This window comes from Leucoraja erinacea, unplaced genomic scaffold (genome assembly GCF_028641065.1).
Source record: "Leucoraja erinacea ecotype New England unplaced genomic scaffold, Leri_hhj_1 Leri_61S, whole genome shotgun sequence".
Lineage (NCBI taxonomy): Eukaryota > Metazoa > Chordata > Chondrichthyes > Rajiformes > Rajidae > Leucoraja > Leucoraja erinaceus.
In genome coordinates, this window is record NW_026576531.1 from 541,932 (window position 1) to 565,865 (window position 23,934).

Below are 23,934 nucleotides of genomic sequence, written 5' to 3' on the forward strand. Positions count from 1 at the left end.
GTGCGGGCAGGTGAGACTACTGTCGAAGGGGCATCTTAGCCAGCGTGAACAAGTTGGGCAGAAGGGCCTGTTTTCGTGCTGTATGACTCCACAACACTGTGTTTTTTGCTGCAAGTGAATGCCTTTCCCAAAAGTAACATCATTCTGTCACGTTCCTTGCATCCGAGGGAAATAATTTGCATTCTTCATAGGTTTTCTTTCATAACACAGTAAAAAATAATGAGCGCTAACAGCCTCCTTTGTGCCAGATTGCAACGTTACACCTCTGCCTGTAAGGTATTATTATTCAAACTTTGAACTTCAGCCAATTTTTCTTTGAGAATAAAAGTGAATGAATGCCGCAGCACTTGGACTGACTGCAAATCAACAAATGGCAAAAGAGGTGCGCTGGTTTAGTTTAGAGATTCAGCACGGAAACAGGCCCTTCGGCCCACTGGATCATCCCGTGACCAGTACTTACCCTGCACAATCGAACTATCCTACACACTAGCGACCATTTATAATTAACCTACCAACCAGCACCTTTGGAGTGTGGGACGAAACTGGAGGGTAAATGAAATAGCTTCCGGAGGAGATACGCTGAGGAAACCCACGCAGTCACGGGGAGAACATGCAAACTCCGTACAGACAACACAAGTAGTCGGGATCGATCCCAGGTTTCTGGCGCTGGGAGGCAGCAACTCTACCGCTGCACCACCATGCTGCGCATCCCACTAATCTACGGTGTAATCTGAATGTCAGAGTTAACCTGCACTCCACTTCAATCATCCCTCACAACTCTTCTTGCTTTTGCTTCAAGATTTAAGAGCCAGAATAGACTAGAATAAACAAAGTGATATGGTGGATACCAAGGGGTGAAATAGCCTGCTTCAAATCCCAGCATCAGATAACTACACAAAAGCTTTCTCCAGATGCCAAGTGGCTTATCTCAAACAGATTTGCTCTTGTGATAACACACTCTACCGACAAAACTAAGGAGAAAATGATTGGAATTCCAACACAAGTCATTATCAGCATCTTACAAGCTACCTCAAGCCACTGGTACAGCACGGACACACTGGCCCAGCGGCCCAAACTCGGCCATGGTCCATCAAGCCCCATCCACGCTAGATTCAGTCATTGAGTTAAACAGCACAGCAATATGGCCTTTGGCCCACCCTGCCTAAAGTGCCCCCATCTATACTACACCCATTTGTCCCATATCCCCCAGCTTTGGACAATATTCCTCCACATCTTTCCTATTCATGTACCTGCCCAAATGCCTTTTAAATGTTACAATACTTGCCTCAACTACCTCCGGTGGCAGTTCATTCCATATGCACATCTAGTGATGCTGGCAGACCCACAAAGTTACTCCAGCCTCTGTGGAATGTCACCTATCCATGTTCTCCACAGATGGAGTAGTTCCTGAGGACTGGAGGGTAGCTAATGTAACCCCACTTTTTAAAAAGTGAGGGAGAGAGAAAACGGGGAATTACAGACCAGTTAGTCTAACATCGGTGGTGGGGAAAATTCTGGAGTCAGTTATTAAAGATGGGATAGCAGCACATTTGGAAAATGGTGAATTCATTGAACAAAGTCAGCATGGATTTATGAAAGGTAAATCATGTCTGACGAATCTTATAGAATCTTTCGAGGATGTAGCTAGTAGATTGGATAAGGGAGAACCAGTGGATGTGTTATATCTGGACTTTCAGAAGGCTTTCGACAAGGTCCCACATAAGAGATTAGTATGCAAACTTAAAGCACATGGTATTGGGGGTTCAGTATTGATATGGATAGAGAACTGGCTGGCAACCGCAAGGCTCAGTGCTGGGATCCCAGCTATTTACAATATATATATTAATGATCTGGATGAGGGAATTGAATGCAACATCTCCAAGTTTGCGGATGACACGAAGCTGGGGACAGTGTTAGCTGTGAGGAGGATGCTAGGAGGCTGCAAGGTGACTTGGATAGTTTGGGTGAGTGGGCAAATGCATGGCAGATGCAGTATAATGTGGATAAATGTGAGGTTATCCCCTTTGGTGGCAAAAACAGGAAAGTAGACTATTATCTGAATGGTGGCCGATTAGGAAAAGGGGAGATGCAACGAGACCTGGGTGTCATGGTACACCAGTCATTGAAAGTAGGAATGCAGGTGCAGCAGGCAATGAAGAAAGCAAATGGTATGTTAGCATTCATAGCAAAAGGATTTGAGTATAAGTGCAGGGAGGTTCTACTGCAGTTGTACAGGGTCTTGGTGAGACCACACCTGGAGTATTGCGTACAGTTTTGGTCTCCTAATCTGAGGAAAGACATTCTTGCCACAGAGGGAGTACAGAGAAGGTTCACCAGACTGATTCCTGGGATGGCAGGACTTTAATATGAAGACTGGATAGACTCGGCTTGTACATGCTAGAATTTAGAAGATTGAGGGGGGGATCTTATAGAAACTTACAAAATTCTTAAGGGGTTGGACAGGCTAGATGCAGGAAGATTATTCCCGATGTTGGGGAAGTCCAGAACTAGGGGTCACAGTTTAAGGATAAGAGGGAAGTTTTTTAGGACTGAGATGAGAAAATCATTTTTTACACAGAGAGTGGTGAATCTGTGGAATTCTCTGCCACAGATGGTAGTTGAGGCCAGTTTGTTGGCTATATTTAAGAAGGAGTTAGATGTGGCTCTTGTGGCTAAAGGGATCAGGGGGTATGGAGAGAAGGCAGGGATGGGATACCGAGTTGGATGATCAGCCATGATCATATCGAATGGCGGTACAGGCTCGAAGGGCCGAATGGCCTACTCCTGCACCTATTTTCTATGTTTCTATGCTGCCTGACCCGCTGAGTTACTCCAGCACTCTGTGAAACGTCACCTATCCATGTTCTCCACAGATGCTGCCTGACCTGCTGTGTTATTCCGGCATGCAGTTCCTTGTGTTTGCTTTTTAAAAACCCTTCGAACATCAACTCCCGCCCCATGTTGTGCTACTAACCATAAAATGAACACACCACGAGGAGGATTCCATGTATTCTGTTCCACAGAATATGCACATTGCTGTATTTGATGTTACCATTCACAGTAATTATAAAAGCAAATGTGCTGCAAGGTACAAGCAAGGCTTGGTCTCCACCAGAGGACATCTCCAAAACACTTGGTATAAATACTCATGCTTCAATTCACTGTGTGTGTGTTTTAAAGGTACAGCAAATAATAAAGCCAGAACAAAAATAACCAATGGAACAAGCTTGCTGACATTAGAGGAATAGGATGGGATTCTTTTGCATAGTAAATAAAATCTTGCAATGAGCATAATAAATGTCATGACTAAGGCTTTAGCTGTTGGAGGGGGAATTAGTAGCATAATTAATAAGGAGACCATCATTTTCTTCAATGATACAAAGAGAGTGAAGTGACCTTTAGATTCAGGGCAGACACAGCAGGGTAGTTCACACATGATTTGTCCTCACAGTACCATCAGACTGCTGTTGCAGGCAATGTAGTAATGTAGAAATAAATGATTTAAAAAAGACTAAAGATATGGCAGTCATAGTACAATCCGTACATTGCCAGTGTAAGGGGGCAGCAAGACAACACCTTATGGACAAGGTGGGGGGGGGGAAGATTTCTCGGGGTTCAGGCGACATCTTCACATGTCTCACATCGCATGTGGAGAGAACGGTTTCTCTGCTCAGCCCAAATAATCCAACACATCATAGAACGGGTTCAAATACAAACTCAAAGAGACAATTACAAAGCAACATTTCCTGTGCGCCCATTAGAAAAAAATACAAAAACAGTCACCCATTTTTTAATTTCAATCGGGGCAATGTTCAGATTGTTTCCCCCCAGCCACGCAGACATGATACTTGGATATAAAAATACCTTCTGAGTTATCAGCTTCAAATTACAATTACAGTAAAAGGGAATATCACAAAGGCAAGAGTCAAGAATTCAGTAGCTTTTGGTCATCTCGTAGGATTGTGGGAATGCTGCGGAGTAGTGTCCTGAGCCCATGATGAGAGGCAGGATGCCGGCATTGGGGACCACGTTCCACGACAGCGACAGGGTGATGTTCTCATTACCCCTGAAAACAGAGAGCACCACAGATCAGACAACCACTCACATACAGATGATTAGAATCATATAACCTTAGTGTGGAAACAGGCCCTTCAGCCCAACTTGCCCACACGTCCCATTTACACTAATCCCACCTGCCTGTGTTTATCCCTCTCAACCTGCCCTATATCCCATAAACCCACATCCCTCTAAACCTGTCCTATCCATGAACCTGCCTCAATGTTTCTTAATAGGTCCTGCCTCAACGACCTCAGTCGCCAGCTCATTCCATACACCCACCACCCTGTGCGCAAATGTTACCCCTCAAGTTCCTATTTCATCTTTCCCCCCTCACCTTAAATCCACGTCCTCTTGTTCTGGATACCCCCACACTCTGGGCAAGAGACTCTGTGCATCTACCCAATCTATTCCTCTCCTGATTTTATACAGCTCTATAAGATCACCCCTCATCCTCCTGCGCTCCAAGGAGTAGAGACCCAGCCTGCTCAACCTCTCCCTGTGGCTCACACCCTCGAGTCCGGGCAACATCCTCGTAAATCTTCCACTTTCCAGCTTGACAACATCCTTTTGGTGCCCAAAACTGACCCCAATATTTTTTTTATATTTATTTTTTTATTTTTTTATTAGAAGTACAGTAAATTACAATAATACACATCAGATATATCTTATTACATTTGTTGTACCACTTTGTTTTTCGAGCTTTAAAAAATATAGAAATAAAAGAAGTAAGGAAAGTGAGCAAGAATCGTGAAGGTGCAGGAAAGTGTTGGGGAAAGAAAGCCCCTTAGGGAAGAAGTTAGAGAGGTTAAAGAAAGGAAATAAGACCCTAGAAAGAAAAGAAAAAAAGGAAAAACAATCGCTCTATTGTAACACAAAACTCCGCAAAAAAGGATATACCAACCGTATTTTTATTTTTTTTTTAATTTATTTTATACCCACCGTTACCAGATCCTGGTACCATTTATATTTTAAATTACTATTGCACCTTATGCTTGTTCCATAAATGCAGACCATGTCTTTTGGAAGTGGTCTGCTTTGCCTGCTAGGAGGAGTCTCATCTCTTCCAAGTGTAGTGTTTCGAACATGTTTGAAATCCACATTTTTATTGTTGGTATTGGAGCATTTTTCCAAAATTTGAGTATAAGCTTTTTTCCCATTATTAGCCCGTAATTAAGTAAGTTCTTTTGAAACACGTTTAATTCGGGGTTACCTTCCGATATTCTAAAAATTATCAATTGTGCTTTTGGTACAAGTTTTATTTTAAATAATTTTGTGAAGATTTCAAATATTTAGTTCCAGAATTTTTGGATTTTTATACAAAAAAACAAAAGAGTGCGCTATGGTAGCTTCTTGAGACTGACATTTATCACAAATGGGTGAGACATTGGGGAAAAGTTTATTTATTTTAGTTTTTGAATAATATAGTCTATGTAATGTTTTACATTGAATTAGAGTATGTTGTACGTTGATCGAGCATTTATGCACATATAGTGTTTATCCCAGCTCTCTTTTGAAAATTTTATAGCCATTTTTGTTCCCAGTCTCTTCTAATACCATCGGTTGTAGGTGTTTCTATATTTAAAATAATGTTGTATAAGTATGATATTAGATTTGCTGATTCAGCCTTTGTCTTCATGGCTTCATTCAATAAGTCTGGGGACATGTTATGATAGTCTTTTGTGTATTTTTTCAGATAGTCACGGATTTGAAGATATTTAAAATATTGATTATTTTTCAAATTATATTTCAGTTGTAATTGTTGAAATGATAATAATTTTCCTAATTCATACAAGTCTCCGAGCGTTTTGATTCCCATTGTGTAAATGATTTATCTACAATTGAAGGTTTAAACGACAGGTTATTGACTATTGGCATTAAAAGAGATAGATTTCTTAATTTTAGATTCTGTTTTATTTGTTTCCAAGTTCTAATTGTGCTATGTATCATTGGATTTTTATTATAATTTTTGTTATTCAGATTCATTGGTGAGAGGAGAGTCGCTCCTGTATTACACGGAGAGCAGTCCTCTCTCTCCATTACAATCCAGTCCACTTGCTGGGCAGAGTTGTCCAGCAGGTGAATCATATTTTTAATATTTACTGCCCAATTATAGTACATAAAGTTAGGGAGCGCTAGACCACCCATCTCTTTTGGTTTACTAAGGTGTGCTCTTTGTATTCTGTGGGATTTATAATCCCATATAAAATTTGTAATGTCTGAGTCTAGTTTTTTGAAAAACTTTTTTGGAAGATATATTGGAATTGATTGAAATAAATATAGGATTTGTGGTAAAAAGATACATTTTTATAGCATTTATTTGACCTATTACAGACATCGGGAGCGTTTTCCAGAATTTGATTAGATTATTTAGTTTCTTAAGTAAGGGACTATAATTGGCGTTAAACATAACGTGATAATTTCTAGTGATTTCAATTCCTAAATATTTAAATTTTTTTGTGGCTATTTTAAAGGGGAATTTCAAGAGATGTGTTGAGTCTTTCGGTTTTATCGACATAATTTCACTTTTGTTCCAGTTTATTCTGTATCCTGAGAAAGATCCAAAGTCCTCAATTAGATTTATTATGTTTGGTATACTGATTTGGGGTTTTGTGATATACAGTAGTACATCGTCTGCATATAAGGATATTTTGTTATTTGAATATTTTGTATTATAACCGTAAATATCCGGGTGTGTTCTAATTTTTTCAGCTAAAGGTTCAATTACCAGAGCAAATAACAGCGGTGATAATGAACATCCTTGTCTATTGCCCCTTGTTAATTGGAATTTCGTAGATAGTATATTATTAGCTAATATTCTAGCCGTGGGTTTGTTATATAATCATTTTATCCACTCGATGAAGTTCTCTCCCATTTGAAATTTTTGCAATACTTTAATCATATAATCCCATTCTACTTGATCAAATGCATTTTCTGCATCCAATGAAATGATAGATAACTCTTGTTCTTGAGGTTTGTGAGAGTGCATTATGTTAAGCAGACGTCTCAGGTTATTAAATGAATGTCTCTTAGGTATAAATCCCGTTTGATCCTCATTTATTAATTTACTAACATATTGACTTAGTCTTCTAGCTAGTGTTTTCTGACCCCAATATTCTAAATGTTCCCCACGATGTCTGATACAACTGCAACATGGCCTGACAGCGTCTGTACTCAACACTCCGACTGATGACGGGCAATTATGACCACCCTATCTACCTGATGATGCCACTTAACAAACTATTCACCTGTGCTCCTAGATCCCTCTGCTCTACAACACTACCCAGAGGCCTGCTATTCACTGTGTAGGTCCTGCCCTTGTTAGACTTCCCAAAATGCAACACCTCACACTTCTCTGTATTAAATTCCATCAACCATTCCTCTGCCCACCTGGCCAATCTATCCAGATCCTGCTGCAATCGTTCACAACCATCTTCACTATCTGCAAAACCACCAACTTTTGTATCGTCTGCAAACTTGCTAATCTTGCCCTTTATGTTCTCATCCAAATCATTAATGTAGATGACAAACAGTAACGGGCCCAGCACCGAACCCTGAGGCACACCACTAGTCACAGGCCTCCAGTCCAAGAAGCAACCTTCCACCATCACCCTTTGCTTCCTTCCATGCAGATCATTTTCCATCCAACCGTCATGACGGAACCGTTAACACGATCAGTATACTGCTCACTCAAGCCCTTTTACTCACCAATCAACACTGGGTCCCAAACCAATAACACATTTTAGGTAACCTCGAACACCCCACCATTTCTCCCCCACACCCCACTACTATCTCCTCTCACCCCCCTCCCCCCCTTCCACCCCTGTGTCCCACCTGGACTGCCACCTATTGCACCCCTACTTTCCTCCCTCTGGCTTCAAAACCCACTACTCTTCAAACCCGTCTCACACATTATGTTTTTACCTCTGGCCTTTATTGTAACCAATAAAATATTGTAACCCTCACCTGTGACGACCTATTCCCTGCCACACGTTGTCCTGCCTCTCGCCTTTTCCAGCGATCTTCTCCTCCCCCCCCCCTAAATCTGAAGAAGGGTCTTGACTGAATCATCATCTATCCATGTTCTCCACAGATGCTGCCTGACCCGCTGAGTTACTCCAGCACTCTGTGAAACGTCACCTATCCATGTTCTCCACAGATGCTGCCTGACCCGCTGAGTTACTCCAGCACTCTGTGAAACGTCACCTATCCATGTTCTCCACAGATGCTGCCTGACCCGCTGAGTTACTGCAGCACTCTGTGAAACGTCACCTATCCATGTTCTCCACAGATGCTGCCTGACCCGCTGAGTTACTCCAGCACTTGTGTTCTTTTGTGTGTTAACCAGTATCTGCAGTTTGTTCTAACACTTTGACTTCACACTTCTTGTGTTCAGGGTCAGGTTTGTTATCGTCAAGTGTACTGAGGAACAGTGAAAGGCTTTGTTTTACACGCTACCCAACCAGATCAGATATGCCATACAAGTAGATACAATCGAGTCAAGCTCAAGTACAAGAAGCAGAGCAAAGGGGAAGAAACAGAGTGCAGGATATAGTTGCCAGCATTGTAGAATATTCTGATGTGATACAGTCAAATGTTCTCATGGTGGCACTGTGTGGCAGATGGTGGAGCCATTGCTTCACAGCATCATAGATCCGGGTTCACTCCTGATCTCGGCTGTTGTGTGGAGTTGCACATCCTTTATGTGAACTACTATATGGAGTCTGCACATTCTCCCAGTTTGAGCGGCACAGTGGTGCAACGGTAGAGTTGCTGCCTCACAGCGCCAGAGACCCGGGTTCAATCCTGACTACAGGTGCTGTCTGTAGAGTTTGTACGTTCTCCCTGTGACCGTGTGGGTTTTCTCCGAGATCTTCGGTTTCATCCCACACGGACGTACAGGTTTGTAGATTAATTGGCTTGGTGTAAGTGTAAATTGTTCCTGGTGTGTGTAGGATAGTGTTAAAGTGCGAGGGTCGCTGGTTGGCGCGGACTCGGTGGGCCGAAGGGCCTGTTTCTACCCTGTATCTCTAAACTAAACTAGACCGAGTGGGTTTCTTTTTGGTGCTCATGCGGTCATGTTCTCGGAGCAGAATTAGGCCATTTGGCCCATCGAGTCTACTCCACCATTCAGTCATGGCTGATCTATCTCTATCTCTCAACCCCATTCTCCTGCCTTCTCCCCATAACCCCTGACACCCGTACTAATCAAGAATCTGTCAATCTCCACTTTTAAAATGGCCATTGACGGCCTCCACAGCCGTCTGCGGCAAAGAATTCCACGGCTGCTCCGTTTACCTCCCACATCCCACGAAGGGGCACGGGTTGGCAGGTTAGTTGGCTCCAGGGTGTAGGTGAGAGGTGGAATCAGGGGGAGACTGCAGGAATTTGGGGAGAATGGGATTAGTGTAGGATCAGTGTAAGTGGGTCAGCATGGACATGGACGGGGGAAGGGCCTGTCTCCGTGCTTCAACACTGACATTAACCGACTATCCTCTATTTTACAGAGGTTTGCCACCAACAAGTAATCCCGTGTATTCCAGACTTTCTTCACCGCAAATGCTGGCATAATGTCTCCAACCTCTCGCCACTTCCTCAAGGCCCATTGCCTGAAGGTTTGGTCACCCGCCCCAAAGTCTACACTCTACAGATCCACCCTGGCCAAGTCAATGGGGATGTTTAAGGCGGAGGGAGACTGAGAGTTTCTTGATCAGTACGGGTGTCAGGGGTTATGGGGAGACGGCAGGAGAGTGGGGTTAGGAGGGAGAAATAGATCGTGATCATTGAATGGCGGAGTAGACTTGATGGGCCGAATGGCCTCATTCTACCCCTGGAAGCTATGAACATACAGATCATTGCTGAAATGTACAGGTTATGCAAAGGTTCACCATCTACTGGAGTTGCAAAATAAATAGTCACGGGGCCTGTACGATTTAATACACATGACCAACACACAGGGAACATGCATCCAACACGTCAACAGCTAGCAGGAAGAAGATTATTATGTGGTATCAGGAGTGTTTTGGTTCAGCATATGTTAACCAACTGCTGGAGCTGCTCAGAAGGGAGACTTCATAAGCTCAACATTGACACCTGGAGACTCTTCATGGTACTGCGGGCATCAATCTGTTTTTTTATCTCTGTAAAATGCTGGAGTAACAGCATGTCAGGCAGCATTACTGGAGAACAAGGATGTGACGTTTCGGGTCGGGACCCTTCCTCAGGCTCAGTTCTGAACTGTTCATTCTCCTTGGCTATTAGCTCCCTTCAAGCAAAGGCACTGTGATGAATGCACGATGCCACACGTCTGGTGGCAAGATGCACACATTCCCCACGTCAGTAGTCAACAGAGTGAGGTCAAGCTGTAGAAATTGGGGGGTAAACAACCTCAGAAGATGCAACACCTCTGCACGTTCTCCCTGTGACCAGGTGGATTCCTCTGGTTTCCACCCATGCTAGATGCAGGAAAAATGTTCCCAATGTTGGGAGAGTACAGAACCAAGGGCCACAGTCTTAGAATAAAGGGGAGGTCATTTAAGACTGAGGTGAGAAAAAAACTTTTTCACCCAGAGAGTTGTGAATTTGTGGAATTCCCTGCCACAGAGGGCAGTTGAGGCCAAATCACTGGATGGATTTAAGAGAGAGTTAGTTAGAGCTCTAGGGGCTAGTGGAGTCAATGGATATGGGGAGAAGGCAGGCACGGGTTATTGATAGGGGACGATCAGCCATGATCACAATGAATGGAGGTGCTGGCTCGAAGGGCCGAATGGCCTCCTCCTGCACCTATTTTCTATGTTTCTATATCCCAAAGACGTGCGTGTTTATCGGTTCATTGTCCTGTGTAAATTGCCCCTAGTGTGCAGGGAGTGGATGAGAAAGTGGGAGGAACATAGAACTGGTGTGAAGGGGTGATCGATGGTCGGCGTGGAGTCGGTGGTCCGCAGGGCGTTTCCCCTGCTGTATCTTCCAATCATTGTACCGTGAGGTGTGCGGCAGTAACGCTGAGTGCTGGGTCCCAACACCAGTCACCCAGACATCCTCATGTTATCATAGATCTCTAACACGATGAACGATGGAAACACACAGGAGTGTTAAACCTAAGGCACAGCATTTAAATGCTAAAACTGTGTAGTGTAAAAACACAACCTTACAATATCTATTGCACTTCTCTGGGTAATTTGGTGAAAGATAAACTTGTAGTAAAGTTTTCCAAATTCATGAACTAATTCTAGGTGTAACTAACAAAGACCAAGTACATAGATCAGCACAGCACAGGAACAGGCCCTTCAGCCCACTATGTCTGTGCCCAACATGATGCTTTCAAGAGAGAGCTAGATAGGGCTCTTAAAAATAGCGGTATCAGGGATATGGGGAGAAGGCAGGAACGGGGTACTGATTGGGGATGATCAGCAATGATCACAGTGAATGGTGGTGCTGGCTCGAAGGGCCGAACGGCCTACTCCTGCACCTATTGTCTATTGATACCAAGACCATCTCTTACCTGCCTGCAAATATCACTCCATTCCCTGCATATCCTTGTGGCCATCCACAAGTCTCTTAAACACCTGACTCCACCACTACCACCCCTGCAGCACATTCCAGGCACCCTTCACCCTCTACATAACATACATTTGCCCTGTACATCACCTTTAAACTTTGCCTCTCTCACCTTAAAACAACACCCTCTAGTATTTGATTTTTCCATCTTAGGAATAAAGATTCTGGCCATCTACCAATCTGTGCCGCTCACCATTTCATATATTTCTATCAGGTCTCCCTGCAAACTCGAGCGTTGCAGAGAAAACAATCTAAATGTGTCCAACTCTCCCCGTAGCTAATACCCATGAATCCCAGCAGCATTCTAGTAAACCACCTCTGCACCCTCTCCAAAGCCTCCACATCCTTGCTGTAATGGGGCGACCAGAACTGCACACAATACTCCAAATACAGCCTAGGTAAAGTTCTATAAAGCTGCATCGTAACTCCCTGACTCGTACTCAGACAAGCTTATTCTCAAGATGTAAAGATTCTGGGGAGGATTGAATGGGAGGGAGCAGACTATATCCCTGTTTCACTCCCCACCCTTCAACCCTGTTACTAAACTAACTCTGGGGACTGACAATTGCATTCATACATTCAGTAATTCACAGCAACTAATCATATCAAAAGGAATCTTAAAATGCCAACCATTAACATTCAAACCTCTTTAAACCAGTAAATGGCCCAGAGAACACACAAACGCCTCGACTTCCTTAGAAGGCGTAGGAAGTTTGGCATGACCCCAACAACTTTCACCAGCTTCCACAGATGCGATGTAGAAAGCATTTTATCGGGATGCATCACAGCACCGTTTGGGAACAGCTCCATCCAAGACCGCAAAAAATTGCAGTGAATTTTTGACGTAGCCCAGACCATCACACAAACCAACCTCCCTTCCATTGACTCCATTTACACCTCACGCTGCCTTGGCAAGGCCAGCAATATAATCGAGGGTGAGTTGCACCCTGGCCACTCCCTCTTCTCCCCTCTCCCATCAGGCACGAGGTACAGAAGTGTGAAAACGCACACCTCCAGATTCAGGGACAGTTTCTTCCCGGCTGTTATCAGGCAACTGAACCATCCTACCAACAACTACAGAGCAGCGCTGAACTACTATCCACCTTATCAAGGACCCTCAGACCATCTTTACGGCCTTTATCTTGCACCAAATGCTATTCACGTTATTCCCTTCATCATGTATCTGCACACCGTGGACGGCTCGATTGTAATCATGTATTGTCTTTCTGCTGACTGGATAGCATGCAACTAAAGCTTGTCACGTTACCTTGGTACACGTGACAATAAACTAAACTCAAATTCAGTACTACATCAATACATGTCTGGTTTTAAGCAAGAGTAACATGCTGTCCATTTATCATTTGTTAAGTTCCACACTAAATGTTAGTGCAAATTAATGCCAATGAATAAATGACAAATATTTGAACATCGGAATAAAAGGGCTTTTCTTGTTTGCCCTGTGGCCGTTACAAATCCACGTCTTTGGAAGTGGCCAGATGTAATAATCAGATGGTGCCAGGTCTCACATGACTTGGTTTGGAGAGTGTTCGCCAGTCAAAAAACTGTAGGTTCCCTTTCAGCGAATGGGAGCACAAAACTCCAGAACAGCACACAGGGAGTGTTGTAATCCCACACAAGCCAGCATCTCAACCATCTATCACTGAGGTACCACCTTGTCTGCTAATATCATGTATTTATAAATCCATGTTGCAAGTCTCACGTCTGCCTGCTTCTGTGTCAAGTTATTCATTTCATCTCACACTGTGATCACTCTATTACACGATGCAGGCAGCTTTCAAACCCCTAGTTTAAGAAGGAACTGCAGATGCTGGAAAATCGAAGCTAGACAAAAATGCTGGAGAAACTCAGTGGGTGAGGCAGCATCTATGGAGGGAAGGAAATAGGCAACGTTTCGAGTCGAAACCCTTCTTCAAACCCCTAGAATGGTTTACTGTGAGATTAATTAAAGCTGTTTCATGAAGATAAAAGTTCAGTGGATAAACGAGCATATATTGTTTACCTCAGGCCGTTTCCATCATCAAAGAAGAAATACTTTGACTTCACGTCTTTCATTTCCAGCTTGGTGTGGTCGCCACGAAGTACAATCTTGTCCCAGAGAACAACCTGGTTCAATGCCTGTATTTACAGTAAGAGTTAACATCACTGGAAAGCAGAAAACCAGTCGCAGCACTACACACATACCACAGACCGTCAGCTGCTGGGAACCTAGATAATACATTGCTGCAAAATGCTACCAACAGTATTAACAAAGTGGGTAGAATATAGACAGTGAAGATGGTTATCAAATATGCCAGCAGGATCTTGATCAGCTGGGCAAGCAGGCCAAGGAATGGTAATGGAGTTTCATGCAGATAAATGCGAGGTGTTGTATTTTGGGTAGTGTAACCAGGGGGAGATATTCACACTAAATGTCAGGGACTAGGGGAGTGTTAGCAGTTAGGGGGGCACGGTGGCACAGCTATTGCCACACAGAGCCACAGACCTGGGCTTAATCCTTGAACTTCTAATTTTTTTCTCCATGTACTATGTTTACATATTATGTAATGTACTATGTTTACATATTCACATCTTCTGTTGTGCTGCAGCAAGTAAGAATTTCCTTGTCCCATCTGGGACGTATGACAATAAAACACTCTTGACTCGACTACGGGTGCTGTCTGTACGCAGTTTGTACTTTCTCCCCCTGGGTTTTCTCCGAGATTGTCAGTTTCCTCCCTCACTCCAATGGTGTACAGGTTTGTAGATTAATTGGCTTGGTATAAATGTAAAATTGTCACTAGAGTGTGTAGGATAGTGTTAGTGTGCGGGGATCGCTGGACAGCACGGACTCGGTGGGCCGAAGGGCTTGAATCCACGCTGTAGCTCTAAACATCTAAATACTCCAACAATGGCCTGATCAAAGTCCTATAAACCTGCATAACTTGCTGCCTGCTGCGCTGAATATCTCGACCAATGAAGGCAAACATACCATATGCCTTCATTGGTCGAGGGAAAGGGAAAATAGATTATGAAAGAAAACTGGCAGGGAACATAAAAACTGACTGCAAAAGTTTTTATAGATATGTGAAGAGAAAAAGATTAGTTAAAACAAATGTAGGTCCATTGCAGTCAGAAACAGGTGAATTGATCATGGGGGACAAGGACATGGCAGACCAATTGAATAACTACTTTGGCTCTGTCTTCACTAAGGAAGACATAAATAATCTGCCGGAAATAGCAGGGGACCGGGGGTCAAAAGAGATGGAGGAACCGAGTGAAATTCAGGTTAGCCGGGAAATGGTGTTAGGTAAATTGAATGGATTAAAGGCCGATAAATCCCCAGGGCCAGATAGGCTGCATCTCAGAGTACTTAAGGAAGTAGCCGCAGAAATAGTGGATGCATTAGTGATAATTTTTCAAAACTCATTAGATTCTGGAGTAGTTCCTGAGGATTGGAGGGTAGCTAATGTAACCCCACTTTTTAAAAAGGGAGGGAGAGAGAAAATGGGGAATTACAGACCAGTTAGTCTAACATCGGTAGTGGGGAAACTGCTAGTTAAAGATGGGATAGTAGCACATTTGGAAAGTGGTGAAATCATTGGACAAAGTCAGCATGGATTTATGAAAGGTAAATCATGTCTGACGAATCTTATAGAATCGAGGATATAACTAGTAGAGTGGATAAGGGAGAACCAGTGTTTGTGTTATATCTGGACTTTCAGAAGGCTTTCGACAACGTCCCACATAAGAGATTAGTATACAAACTTAAAGCACACGGTATTGGGGGTTCAGTATTGATGTGGATAGAGAACTGGCTGGTAGACAGGATGCAGAGTAGGAGTAAACGGGTCCTTTTCACAATGGCAGGCAGTGACTAGTGGGGTACCGCAAGGTTCAGTGCTGGGATCCCAGCTATTTATAATATATATTAATGATTTGGACGAGGGAATTGAATGCAACATCTCCAAGTTTGCAGATGACACTAAGCTGGAGGGCAGTGTTAGCTGTGAGGAGGATGCTAGGAGGCTGCAAGGTGACTTGGATAGGCTGGGTGAGTGGGCAAATGCATGGCAGATGCAGTATAATGTGGGTAAATGTGAGGTTATCCACTTTGGTGGCAAAAACAGGAAAGTAGACTATTATCTGAATGGTGGCCGATTAGGAAAAGGGGAGATGCAACGAGACCTGGGTGTCATGGTACACCAGTCAATGAAAGTAGACATGCAGGTGCAGCAGGCAGTGAAGAAAGTGAATCTTATGTTAGCATTCATAGCAAAAGGATTTGAGTATTGGAGCAGGGAGGTTCTACTGCAGTTGTACAGGGTCTTGGTGAGACCACACCTCGAGTATTGCGTACAGTTTTGGTCTCCCAATCTGAGGAAAAACATTCTTGCCATAGAGGGAGTACAGAGAAGGTTCGCCAGACTGATTCCTGGGATGTCAGGACTTTCATATGAAGAACGACTGGATAGACTTGGCTTGCACTCGTTAAAATTTAGAAGATTGAGGGGGGATCTTATAGAAACTTACAAAATTCTTAAGTGGTTGGACAGGCTAGATGCAGGAAGACTGTTCCAGATGTTGGGGAAGTCCAGAACAAGGGGTCACAGTTTAAGGATAAGGAGGAAATCTTTTAGGACCGAGATGAGAAAAACATTTTTCACACAGAGTGGTGAATCTCTGGAATTCTCTGCCACAGAAGGTAGTTGAGGCCAGTTCATTGACTATATTTAAGAGGGAGGTAGATGTGGCCCTTGTAGCTAAAGGGATCAGGGGGTATGGAGAGAAGGCAGGTACAGGACACTGAGTTGGATGATCAGCCATGATCATATTGAATGGCGTTGCAGGTTCGAAGGGCCGAATGGCCTACTCCTGCACCTATTTTCTATGTTTCTCTGCCGTAGAGAACATACTTACGTTATTTCTTGTTTTGTACTCTGCTGATAAATAAAGGAACAGCTGCTTGACATTCCAGTCAAAGATCGGCTTCAGATGTAGAAAGCAGTTAAAGAAAAGGCAGAGCAAGGCAGGATTACAGGACTGCAGCAAGCTGCTGCTTAGATTACCGTTCCTGCGGCACAAACCAGCAGTCGTGGAGGAAGTTGCTCATTCCCTCCTGCTTTGCACAGACAACGTTTGCAGCTGCAATTCCTGCAAAATCTTTGGTAAAGTCTCTGGAAAACAGTGAGAAATATTTCCCCAGAGGGCTGACAGATATGAAGGATGACCCAGAAAACTATAAATTCCAATGGTTGCATGGTGGTGCAGCGGTAGAGTTGCTGCCTCACAACGCCAGAGACCCAGGGTCCATCCTGACTATGAGTGCTGTCTGTACGGAGTTTGCACGTTCTCCCCGTGACCGAGTGGGTTTTCTCTGAGAACTTTGGTTTCCTCCCACACTCCAAAGACATACAGGTTTGTAGGTGAATTGGCTCGGTATATACTTAAATTTGTTCCTGGCGTAGGATGGTGTTAATGTGCGGGGATCGCTGGTCGGTGCGGATTCGGTGGGCCGAAGGGCCTGTTTCCGCACTCTATCTCTAAACTAGGCTAGTAGCCAGCTGCTTGTAGCAAGCATGAGAAACAACACAGAACTGTATTCCATGGTTCCTTCTCCTATGTTTATTTACATTTTGCCTATTCGGGCGAGTATAGCAGAGAAAGTATACGACAAATATCGGAATGTGAAGACAATCAACATACAACTGATGGGTGGACAGCTCATTTCTGACCAACTCACGGTGGTGCAGCAGTAGAGTTGCTGCCTCACAGTGCCAGAGACCTGGGTTCCATCCTGACTATCGGTGCTGCCTGTACGGAGTGTGCACGTTATCCCCGTGCCTGGCATGTGTATTCTCCGGGTGATCCGGTTTCCTCCCACACTCCAAAGATGTACAGGTCAGTAGGTTAATTGGCTTTGGTAAAAATTGTAAAGTGTCCCCAGTGTGTGTAAGATAGTTAGTGTGCAGGGATTGCTGGCCAGGGCGGGCTCGGTGGGGCTAAAGGCCTGTTTCCACCCTGTATCTCTAAACTAAACTCCAAGCCGCTGAGGAATGTTTCACCCGACGCCGAATGTTCCATCTTCACGGCAAGAGGGCCCTGAAAATCATCGGACTGGCTGCACGGCCACAAATGGGCCCCGACCTCGGGTGTTGCATTGAGCAAGAGGACTTAACTCTCTGGTGCCTTTCCCCACAGTGGAAAGCTTTGATTCTGCTGTGGGGGGACGTTTGTGTTGAACTCTAAAATGTGGTGTGTCCATTTTATTCATTTTTATTTTTTAACCTACTTCTATGGTTTGTAATGGAACTTATTATTTAATTTACGTAAAGCACTTTGGGGTCAATGCAAATTGGCTAAAAATGTGCTATATAAATAAACTTACTTTACTTGACTTTACTAAACTAAGCTCAAACGTGGTTTGAATTGGTCTCCAGCAGACTGATAAATTTTCATTGATTCTACAAAGAGTTTTCAGCTCGGCTGCACGAGTAACTTCAAAATAAACAACCTGACATTTTCTTTACTTTAGACTTTTTCACAGCGTGGAAACAGGCCATTCGGCCCATTGACTGCGCCGACCAGCAATAACCCAGTGCACTAGTACTATCACACACTAGGGGGTAGTTTTATAACTTGCCATAGCCAATTAACCTACAAACCCGCACCTGTCGGAACAATTTATAATTACACCAAGCTAATTAACCTCCAAACCTGGAGTGTGGGTGGAGACCGGAGAAAGCCCACGCCGGTCACGGGGAGAACGTAGACACTTCGTACAGGATCGTAACCGGATCTCTGGCGCTGTGAGGCAGCAACTCTATCGCTGAGCCACCGTGCCGCCCCTAAATCTGTATTCAGCAGAAATCAATATAAAAATTGCTGAGAGTTTGAGAACCACAGGCAGTTACCGACAAGCTCCTGAACACTTGCTATATTCATTAAATACAGGAATTATTTGGACACTAATCAATGTCCCAAACTTCACATGTTGTGCTTCCTTGATGCAAGAATATTCAAAGGATATCTGCAGACAGATCAAACGTGATCAATCCCAAGTCACTTCTTTCTCGGGGTCCCGTGAAATCTTCCACATTTTTCCTGCAACAGAAATGATCTGATTAGTTATTCCATAAAGCGTATTAGAGATCATTATTAAATGATTAAAGTCAGCTGCAGCAACAATCAGGTTTTAACCGCATCTCTTGGGAGTGCCGTCATGAAGCCGGTGGTTTCCAAACTCATTACAGCTGATGATGATATTTTATTCTCACTTGTACCTAGCCAGATGCAGTGAAAGTCTTTGTTTTTGCATTCAAAAGAGTCACCACAAAGTGACAAAAAGTACGCATCCCTCCTGTCCCCGACCCCCACCACACTCCCCCCCCCCCCCACCACCCACAGGGTTCCCCTTAGTAGAGCTAGATAGAGCTCTTGAAGATAGCGGAGTTAGGGGACATGGGAAGAAGGCAGGAACGGGATACTGATTGGGGATGATCAGCCATTGAATGACGGTGCTGGCTCGAAGGGGTGAATGGCCTACTCCTGCACCTAATATCTATTCAATCAACTAAAGAACAGGCTTACTTTATACATTTCAGGGTAGACACAAAATGCTGGAGTAACTCACTGGGACAGGCAACATCTCTGGGGAGAAGGAATGGGTGACGTTTTGGGTCGAGACCCTTCTTCAGACTGATGTGAGGGGAGTGGGCGGGACAGAGATAGAATGTAGTCGGAGATCAGGTAAGTTAAGACGGACTGAGCGGAGGTGTTCAGCGAAACGATCGCCGAGCCTGCGCTTGGTCTCGCCGATGTAGAGAAGTTAACACCTGGAGCAGCGGACACAGTAGATGAGGTTGGAGGAGATGCAAGTGAACCTCTGCCTCACCTGGAAAAACTGTCAGGGTCCTTGGATGGAGTCGAGGGGGGAGGTAAAGGGTCAGGTGTTGCATCAGGGAAAAGTACCTGGGGAGGGGTGGTTTGTGTGGGAAGGAACGAGTTGACCAGGGAGTTTCGGAGGGAACAGTCTCTGCGAAAAGCAGAAAGGGGTGGAGACATGGCCAGTAGTGGGATCCTGTTGGAGGTGGCAAAAATGTCGGAGGATTATGAGCTGTATGCGACGGCTGATGGGGTGAAAGGTGAGGACAAGGTGGGCTCTGTCCTTGTTACGAATGAGGGGAGGAGGAGCAAGAACGGAGCTGCAGGATATCGAGGAGACCCCAGTGTAGCCTCATATATAATAGAAGAGGGGAACCCCATTTCCCAAAGAACCCGGTGCCCTGGTTTGGAACACCTCATCCTGGGTACAGATGGAGGAATTGGTAGGGGACAGAGTCTTTACAGGAAGCAGGGTGGGAAGAAGTGTAATCAAGATAGCTATGGGAGAGCAGATGTCAATCAATAGTCTGTTTCCTGTGATGAAGGCTATTTGTAGATTTTGCGGCTTTAGGGAAATTGCCATAATGTCAAGATGTATTAAGATAGTGATTTAATTCAGCATATTCTGTTGTACTGCTGCAAGTAAGGATTTCATTGTTTTTTTGGGACATCTGACAATAAAACACTCCTGTGCTCCTGATTTCAATCAGGAGCGCAAGAGTATGAGGGGTGATCTTATAGAGGTGTATAAAATCATGAGAGGAATAGATCAGGTCGGCGCAAAGAGTCTCTTGCCCATATTTGATGAATTGAGGACCAGAGAACATAAGTTTAAGGTGAAAGGGAAAATATTCTATAGGAATCTGAGGGGTAACTATTTCACACAAAGAGTGGTGGGTGTATGGAACAAGCTGCCAGATGAGGTAATCGAGGCTGGGACTATCCTGACGTTTAAGGAACAGTTGGACAGGTACATGGATAGGACAGGTTTGGAGGGTATGGACTAAATGTGGGCAGGTGGGACTCGTGTAGCTGGGACATGTTGGTCAGTGTGGGCAAGTTGGGCTGAAGGGCCTGTTCCCACGCTGTATCACCCCATGACTCTATAACTCTATCTGGGTCATAAATCTAAATTATAACAGCTTGAGGCACAAGTTGGTTATGGTAGATTAAGGTAAACAAGCAAAAGCTACCACTTAATGGATTCATACATCATTAATTACAAACGGTCTTCTGTTTTTGGAAATAATCCAACAGAAAAAGTTGACCGACTGTAGTTACCAAGTATAAGAGGCAGGAAGTCATGATGCAGCCTTGTTAGTTAGGCTGCATGTGGAATATTGTGTGCATTCTGGTCACTCCATTACAGGACCTATGTGGAGGCTTTGGAGAGGGTGCAGATGAGGTTTACCAGAATGATGCCTGGATTAGGTGGTTTTAGCTACATGGACAAATCAAACAGACTTGGATAGTTTTCTCTGTAAAAAAAGGACGCGGGGAGACAACAAAAGTATATTTATCGGGATACATCATAGTTTGTTTTGGGAATCGTTCCATGCAAGATGGGAAGAAATTCCAGAGAATTGTGGAGGCAACCCAGACCATCACACAAACCAACCACCCTTCCATCGGGGTTAGGGTTAATGACTTCTCTAACTTCAGATAGCCCTTGCTTTCTCTCTCCATCCCCTCCCCCCTTCCCAGTTTTCCCACTAGTCTTATTGTCTCCGACTACATTCTATCTCTGTCCTGCCCCCTCCCCTGACATCAGTCTAAAGAAGGGTCTCGACCCGAAACGTCGCCCATTCCTTCTCTCCAGAGATGCTGCCTGTCCCGCTGAGTTACTCCAGCATTTTGTGTCTACCACCCTTCCATTGACTCCATTCAGTGTATAAAGTAGTGCAGTTCCAATCCTATAGCTTTCTCGTATGCTTTGCAAATGTTGCCTTTCCCCAGGTTGCGCGTTTCGTTAGTGATCAGTGCTGAATGTGCACCGATTTGCAGCTCAAACATTATCATAAAATGTAATCAAACTAAATTCTGAGACGGGCAAGGAAAATAAGTAACTCGTCAAAAAATCTGACATTATTACAACGTACAAAATCTGTCGATACTAACCATCCTAAATTAAATTAGCTCTTTTGCAAAGTAAATAATAGACACAAGACGAAGGAACAGCAAACCCTGAGGGTATAGTTTTCTTCAATTATTGAGATCTCTGCAGGTGGCAAAGTTACAACTGTATTCACATTAAACATTGTCTTCCAGTAATTACTACCTTGCATTTTACTCACACTCACACATCAACAATGTTGTTCTACTCTCAATACAACAGCAATTACACAGCAAGGCAACAATACCGGCCCTTGTCACAGAGGCGACATCGGAACAATACGGGACTGCCAACATTGGGTGACAGAGTAAGAAACTGCGAGGGAGCATAGCGACCGAGAGGGGGGGGGGGGGGGTTATGGGAGGGGAGTGTGGGAGGAGTGTGCCCCCGCTCCCACGGTAAGGAGCCTTCACATTTTCCAGCTTGAAATTGTGCAATCTGGTGCATACTGTAGCGAGTCTTTTAGCTTACACTTGAATGCAACATTTATGCTTTAAATTGGATTAGATATGAATAAGGTTAGGCTAAATTACATTCCTAATTATATTCCACAGTAGAGCCAGGCTCTGATCAACGGGTGCAGCTCATGAATGACTATATTCATGTATGGAAATCTGATTATAATTCATGCTGTTATGCATGTGTATATATATACATATATATATATACAAATACATCCATATATATATATACATATACATACATATACATACATATATACATATATATATATACATATATATACACATATATATATATACATATATATATATATATATATACATATATATATATATATATACATATACATATATATATATACATACACATACATATATATATATATATACATACACATACATATATATATATATATACATACACATACATATATATACATACACATACATATATATATATACACACATATATATATACATACATACATATATATACATACATATATATATATATATATATATATATACATACATATATATATATATATATATATACATATATACATATATATACACATATATATATATATATATATATATATACATATACATACATATATATATATATACATATATATATATATACATACATACATATATATATATATACACACATATACACATATATATATATACACATACATATATATATATATATATAAACCCAGAGAAGCAAGGCAAGAGTCTGCACAAATAAATCAATCTTACATAGAAAATAGGTGCAGGAGGAGGCCATTCGGCCCTTCGAGCCAGCACCGCCATTCATTTTGATCATGGCTGAACATCCCCTATCAATAACCCGTGCCTGCCTTCTCCCCATATCCCTTGACTCCACTAGCCCCTAGAGCTCTATCTAACTCTCTCCTAAATCCATCCAGTGACTTGGCCTCCACTGCCGTCTGTGGCAGGGAATTCCATAAATTCACAACTCTCTGGGTGAAAAAGTTTTTTCTCACTTCAGTCTTAAATGACCTCCCTTTTATTCCAAGACTGTGGCTGCTGGTTCTGGAATTGCCCAACATTGGGATCATTTTTCCTGCTTCTAGCTTGTCCAGTCCTTTTATGATTTTATATGTTTCTATAAGATATCCCCTCATCCTTCTAAACTCCAGTGAATACAAGCCTAGTCTTTTCAACCTTTCCTAATATGACAGTCCCACCATCCCAGGGATCAATCTTGTGAACCTACGCTGCACTGCCTCAATCACAAGGATGTCCTTCCTCAAATTAGGAGACCAAAACTGTACACAATACTCAAGATGTGGTCTCACCAAAGCCTTATACAACTGCAGAAGAACCTCTTTACTCCTATGCTGAAATCCTCTTGTTTTGAAGGCCAACATTCCATTAGCTTTCTTTTCTGGCTGCTGTACCTGTAAGCCATCTTTCAGTGACCGGTGTACAAGGGCGCCCAGATCTCGCTGCACCCCTCTCGTCAGCAGCGGCCTCTGCAGCCCGTCCGCGTTTTTATTATTTTTTGTCTATGTTTCTATGTAGTTTTTGTTATTTTTTGTTGGGGTGTGTGTGTGGGGGGGGTGCGGGTTGGGTGGGAGGGAGGGGGTAACTTTTAAATCTCTCCCTGCACGGGAGACCCAACCTTTTCTTGTCGGGTCTCCGTTGTCGTTGGGGCTGCAACGAGGAGCGGCCTCCAACAGGAGAAGACCGGGGACTCTGGTGCCGACGACTCACCTCACCGTCGCGGAGCTGGCCGAGTCCAGAGCGGGTGGAGCGGTGGTGGAGCGCTGCTGCTGCTGCGGCCCGACCTCCAGAGATTCGGAGGCTGCAACTGCGGGTCTGGCGGACGGC

General features: G+C 43.6%; 1 protein-coding gene across 1 annotated transcript in view; it reads right to left on the reverse strand.

Annotated features, from left to right (window-relative positions):
* Nucleotides 1-3,001: 3,001 nt before the first annotated feature.
* The window catches only part of spcs3 (signal peptidase complex subunit 3), a 41,176-nt gene continuing 20,243 nt past the window's right edge, over nucleotides 3,002-23,934 (reverse strand). Inside the window, exons 2-5 of the mRNA XM_055631022.1 lie at nucleotides 18,641-18,714; nucleotides 16,531-16,607; nucleotides 13,634-13,749; nucleotides 3,002-4,066 (exon numbers count right to left, since the gene is read on the reverse strand). Of these exons, the coding sequence (XP_055486997.1) occupies nucleotides 3,934-4,066; nucleotides 13,634-13,749; nucleotides 16,531-16,607; nucleotides 18,641-18,714 (400 nt within the window). The 3' untranslated portion in view covers nucleotides 3,002-3,933. The remainder of the gene's footprint in view (nucleotides 4,067-13,633; nucleotides 13,750-16,530; nucleotides 16,608-18,640; nucleotides 18,715-23,934) is intronic.